At 30.9% G+C, this 6,000-nt stretch overlaps 1 protein-coding gene across 1 annotated transcript in view; it reads left to right on the forward strand.

Annotated features, from left to right (window-relative positions):
* LOC128680889 (zwei Ig domain protein zig-8-like) overlaps positions 1–4,890 on the forward strand; it is a 113,905-nt gene extending 109,015 nt beyond the window's left edge. Inside the window, exons 7-8 of the mRNA XM_053764366.1 lie at positions 393–587; positions 2,297–4,890. Coding sequence (XP_053620341.1) covers positions 393–587; positions 2,297–2,430 — 329 coding nt within the window. The 3' untranslated portion in view covers positions 2,431–4,890. The remainder of the gene's footprint in view (positions 1–392; positions 588–2,296) is intronic.
* The last annotated feature ends 1,110 nt before the right edge of the window (positions 4,891–6,000 follow it).

Genomic DNA, 6,000 nt, shown 5'->3' on the forward strand with positions numbered 1-6,000 from the left:
AGCAGGATAATATAGCTATAATTCATTTGTAGGAGCATTCACGTTGTGTTTACAACTTTATTGAGTAACTAGCTGTGCCCCGGGGTTTCGCTCCCGTGGGAATTTCTGGATAAAAGTACCCTATGTGCTATTTCGTGTTATATTCAAATCGTATAAGTCAAATTGACAGAGGGCGTAGCCATATTCATATAATATCATCCAAACTAATATTATACATACGAATATAAGTTTGTTTGTTTGCTTTTTATTACGCCCCGATTTTTATTGCCCGGGCAAAAGCTACTAGACAATATATAATAGTAAGGGACCCTTGCGCGAGCTCCACTCGTGCCTGACCTAATATTTATCATATATATTAACTGAATTTAATAACCTCAATTCATTGTCTCCAGGATCAAAACTCATAGAGTATAAGGAACTAGAGGGGAATGACATAGAAGAGCCACGGGTGCGTCTCAAGACAGAGTGGACAGAGCAGTTGACGTCACGACTCATCATAGACCGACTGCTGCCGGGAGACAGCGGGAACTACAGCTGTGTGCCCACCATGGCAGAAGCTACTTCGGTCAATGTTCACGTCATTAATGGTACCTATAATATTCACTAGAGTTGGCAAACAGGCGGTGAAGCGGTGGTGGTGTAATGGTTAAGACGCCCGCCTATGGATCGAAAGGTCTCAGGTTCGTATCCTACTCGTGCCACATGAGTTTGTATACCAATCTGATTCATGTGTAGTTTTCATAGACCACCACTTGCTTCCGGTGAAGGGAAACATCTGAGGAATCCTGCACACTTGCAGTATAGTTGCTGCGGTTGACAGTTTAGTTCGCAAGTGTGTATGGGATTACCTGCCACTAGATGCAGGTAAGTAGTAGTAAAAGTCATGTCAGATGCCTTTCTAATGTGACACAGTGTAAGCAATACACACTCGACATAATGAGCAAACAGGCATGCGGCTCACTTCATGAGAAATCACTGCAGCCTATGGACGCCTGTAATACAAGAAATATTTCCCGCGTAGTGACAGACAAGAACGAATGAACATTGCGTATTTTGTATTAGAGTTTTTATTTGCCGCAAGGAAAACCCAGCAATGTGTAACCGAATCCTTGACGCATTTGCTTTGGCAGTACGCCAAACTTGGCGTATTTGCTATGGAGTTGGTTTGCCGATTGTGTGTAGCCGGCGTTACAAGAAAAAAATAAATTTAATCAAATTATGTTCAATAAATTGCAAACTGGTTTCGTTTCAGCTATTTTTCCAAACTAAGTTATTTACTAAAGGTGGAACTGGAACACTGGAAACTATGACATTAACTTTAAATGCAAAAAGGCAAATCACGCCATTTTGTCTAAACGTCAGCGGTGCAGGGGTTAAAGACAACCACAAACTTGACGATGCAACATATTTTTCACCGGCTTAAATACCGATCTTCGCTGGCTGTACAGTACAAGAGAGGTATTTTCATTTAGATTTCAAAAAGGCTAATCTCACGGCAGCGTTGCATTCTGTAGAACACAGTCTTTGACGGCAAAGGAACTATACAAAATAGTTCAACAAAAGATTGTAAGAAAATTCAAATAAGATTCACCTTCTGTTCAATTGATCAATGAATAAAAATCACGTCGAACGTCATTTTTGACAATGACAATGTTTTTCCAAAATTAAATTTAAATTGTATATTTAAATTACATACCTGTCTTTAAATAAAATTAATTTTATTCGTGTCAAATAAAATATTTATAATTGTATCAAATTTAGCTTATATAGATTTCAGGTTTATTCATTTGAACATCAACAATCTTAAGGTATTTTTGGTAAATACTAATTTGAACAAAACTTCGTTGTTTTGCAGAATGAATTGCCGAAAATAAAATACAATATTTTTTTTGTAATACTAATTCAGACAAACTTCGTTGTTTTGTTAGTTACTTTAGATTTAATAATGAATTACTGAAAATAAAATATTATTTTGTTTTCATAAAATGTGGCCTACATTTTTTTTTTTTTATTAAAAGGTTAAAATAAATTTACTTTTTATTATAAACTATACATTTTGTGTTTAGAAACTCAAATCAATTTATCAAATTATTCTTTTAGTACCTATTTTTGGTAATTAATTATTGAACTGTGCTTTTAGCACTTTTTATGACAATAATATTTTTGAGAGAGAGAGAGAGAGAGAGTTGATTTGTAATAAATAAATTATTACATAATTTTCGTAGTGGTATATATGCATCATCCTCACCTCACCAAGTCCCTCTTCTGGATATAAATGTGACATTTTTTTCTGCAGGTGAACACCCCGCGGCCATGCAACATGGAAACGCGAACACCGCTTCGCCGTGTGCGCTGTCGGTTAATCTTCTCATCTCACTCTATTGTACTATTGCAACTCTATACACAAGCACGGTCGACGGTTTTAGATGAAAAATAACCTGAGCTTACAATGTATGGAGCTATAGTGAAAACCATAGATGTACATTTATATAGATACCGCATTGAAAATTGATTTCATTGGTTCATTGATTGCATGATTGCAACATCCCCGATTCGATCCCCGGTTGGAAAATAATTTCTGATTGGCCCGGGTCTTGGATGTTACCATATTTGAGTTAGTATCCCATAACACAAGTCTCGAAATTATTTATGATTATTTGAATAATATATATATATATATATATATATATATATATATATATAATGATGATGTTTTTTTTTTGTCATATTCTAATTAATGATTTCTATTTTATACAAAAGATCGGAATTTTTGTCTCATATTTCATATTTAGCAATGACTAGATGTTGCCCGCGGCTTCGCTGCCGTGGGCATTTTGAGATGAAATATTGCCTATAGCAATCTTGGATAATGTTGGGATAATAAAACTTTCTAATGGTGAAAGAATTTTTGAAATCGGTTCGGTAGTTTCGGAGATTACCCGCCTCAAACATACAAACTCACAAAGTCACAAACTCACAAACGCTTACCTCTTTATAATAATAGCAGTATAGATTTATAAATTATTTTTCACAGAATTTTGTTCTTTTTTATATAAAATAAATACTAAATTACTAAAAAGATATAGTATCTTCTCAGATGTATATCTATGGTTCAAACAGTAAAGTAGTATTTGTGTTGAAATTAAATTAAGATACTTAAAATATTTTATGACATTTGTAAGAAAAACTTGCCGAAATAATAGGATATAGGTATAGTTTCATTAACTTTTTCTATGAGAATAAATAAATATAATTCATATCAAATACAATTATTTACAAATGTAATACAGAATACTTATAATGTAATATGTATGGTACAATAATTTAAAACACGTAAAAATTTTAATGACATTAATTTAATACCATGTTAATAAACTCAAACACTGGCCACTAATAATTTGTCACAAAAAAAAAACTAACCAATTAGTTCAAAATTCAAATTGTAGCAAAATAATGTACATATTACAATTTGAAATTCAGAAGCCGCGTTCCAAATTCAAATGTTGTTTTGTCTGACTCGCTTTTGTAAATAATAATAAAGTGGAAACTGTACCTATGTCAAATGGCCTTCTTATTTCGGCAAAGGGATAAATGTAAATAAATTTTAATTAAATTTTAGATAGATATTCAAATGAGCAAGATGACAAAACGACGAATAATTTCACTTTGTATTGTCTTCGTTAGCACGTGTATAAACTTGTCTTGAATTAATTTTTCATTTTAAAATAATATTTATGTTTTTTTATTTGGATAAAATGAGTATTTTAAGAAACGAAATTATATCAAGGCCTATTAATATTGACTTAGAAAAGTTAGTACTACAAATTAGTACAATTTTATTATGAAAATTTCAAAATTTTATTATGGCACAGATAATAAACTTATCATTATTTACGCAGTGACAGTAACAGATTTAGGAGTAGAGAGTGTTAATTTAAAAAAATAACACGTAAAGATTTTATAAAAGCAATATTATATGGTTTTTCTTTAACGTTTTATATTAATCTATGGCGCACGTTGCACAGATATTTTTTACGAAAATTGTGATTGTTTTAGGTTAGTTTATATTAAGAAACAGTTTAATAAAAAGAAAAGTATTTTGTGAACAAATACAATTAAATTTAGTATCTTTATTCCAAACAATCGAGACAATACATAAAGTATTGTTATCAGAGGCGTTAGTGTGGGTAGCCATTCACATTACAGTGTGATTGTCGTTGCGTCACAATGGCCCAATATCATTGGTTCATTGCGTCTCACTTCGAATTCGATGGTGAGAAGTGAAAAGCAAATCCGCACTTCGCCCACAGGTCGGCTAACGACCAATAGGCGACGGGTTCGAATGTACATCAAAGTTTAAATCATTGACATAAAATTAAGTCTTATTTTGTGAATTTACCGAATGGACAAATAGTTGGGAAGATTTGATAATCAATAAATCTCGTAATTATTTATAAAAAGGGATATAATTAAAATTTTATTTTAATTTTGAAAATAATGGTTTTTTATTCTATTTAAATACCTAGTAAGTCACAATATTATTTAAACGGGTTTTAAGCAATTTAGCACGTATTTTTGCAAATTAAAAAAAGCTAACACGATTATTATTTAATTTTTAAATAAATAAAGATATTCGAAACGTATTTTCTTTTTGTTAAAAAAAAAAAAACTGTAAATCATTTAAAATTATTCAAAGATTTTTTTTTGTAGAAATGTAGAAAGGACATATAAATTAGAACGATTGTATGTAAATGTAAATATGTTGTAAATAAATTTTAAATCTAATTTTCAAAAATTTCAAATTCATTTCAGTTGAAGGATTTGTTCTTATGTTACGTTTATAAAGCAAATGATTTTACAAATTTACGGTAATAGGCAATATAAAAAGAGATTATTATTATTATATTATTATTATTACTAATAAATAAGGTAAATTTGACAAATAAAGATAGTAACACTCACATAAGTGTTTTTAATTTTCCCCTTCTAGAACATATGCATGCTTCGATGCTTCTTCTTCTTCTTCGCCGAGTCGACTCATAACATGCTGACTTCTAAAAATATTACATTTAATTGACATTTTAAATTCAATATGATTTATTTAATAGGATATCTAACCTATTGAATAAATCATAAGATCAAGGTAAAGAAAGTTGTAACAGAACTGTGCGCTCCTAATAAAATTAGATATATTTTAGATCATTTTGATAATCAAAAATCAAAATCAAATCATTTATTCAGAAATTAGGCCTTCACGGGCAAGCTTACAATATAACATTTTATCTGAAAGTGGTGAAACTGGCTCTTGCTATTTTTAATTTACATGAACATAGAATGGACCTAGCTTTTAACCGCGGTTTTCTCTTTCTTTCTCTGTGAAAGCGGACCCGACACGATTTTCATACAAACTTTCACCCCCTCATTAAATCAAATCAATCAAATCATTTATTCAGAAATTAGGCCTTCACGGACACTTTCTCACGTCATATTCTAATTTAGATGATGATTACCAAAGCTACAAACTACTAGCATTTCGGAACGACCACTGCTGAGAAGAAATGCCGAAAGAAACTCATTCAAACAGTGTTGGTCCCTATTATGCCAGAAGGGCTTACCATTTTTTTAATATAAATTGATGTATAATTTTTTATCAGTAATATAACAATAAGTACACAATAAAGTACATGGTCAAAAGGTATACTGAAACATATTATGATTGTGATCAAGTGCTGATGAAAGGAAAAAAAATATATATATATAAAGATCGAGCTGACCAGTTCCCCCCGGCAGCACATTATAACATATATATATATATATATATATATATATATTTCACTGGTGTTTCTATTAATATAAGGGCCTTTGAATTATCGGCAAAATAAAAATTTGTCATCCGCCCTATTGGATTAAATAATTTGTTATGTTATTTAACTTTTTAACTTATTCATAATATATTTAATTTTGTGATCGTTTGTGATAAGTTATACGATCATTAAATAA

Source organism: Plodia interpunctella, chromosome 25, assembly GCF_027563975.2.
Source record: "Plodia interpunctella isolate USDA-ARS_2022_Savannah chromosome 25, ilPloInte3.2, whole genome shotgun sequence".
NCBI classification, from domain to species: domain Eukaryota; kingdom Metazoa; phylum Arthropoda; class Insecta; order Lepidoptera; family Pyralidae; genus Plodia; species Plodia interpunctella.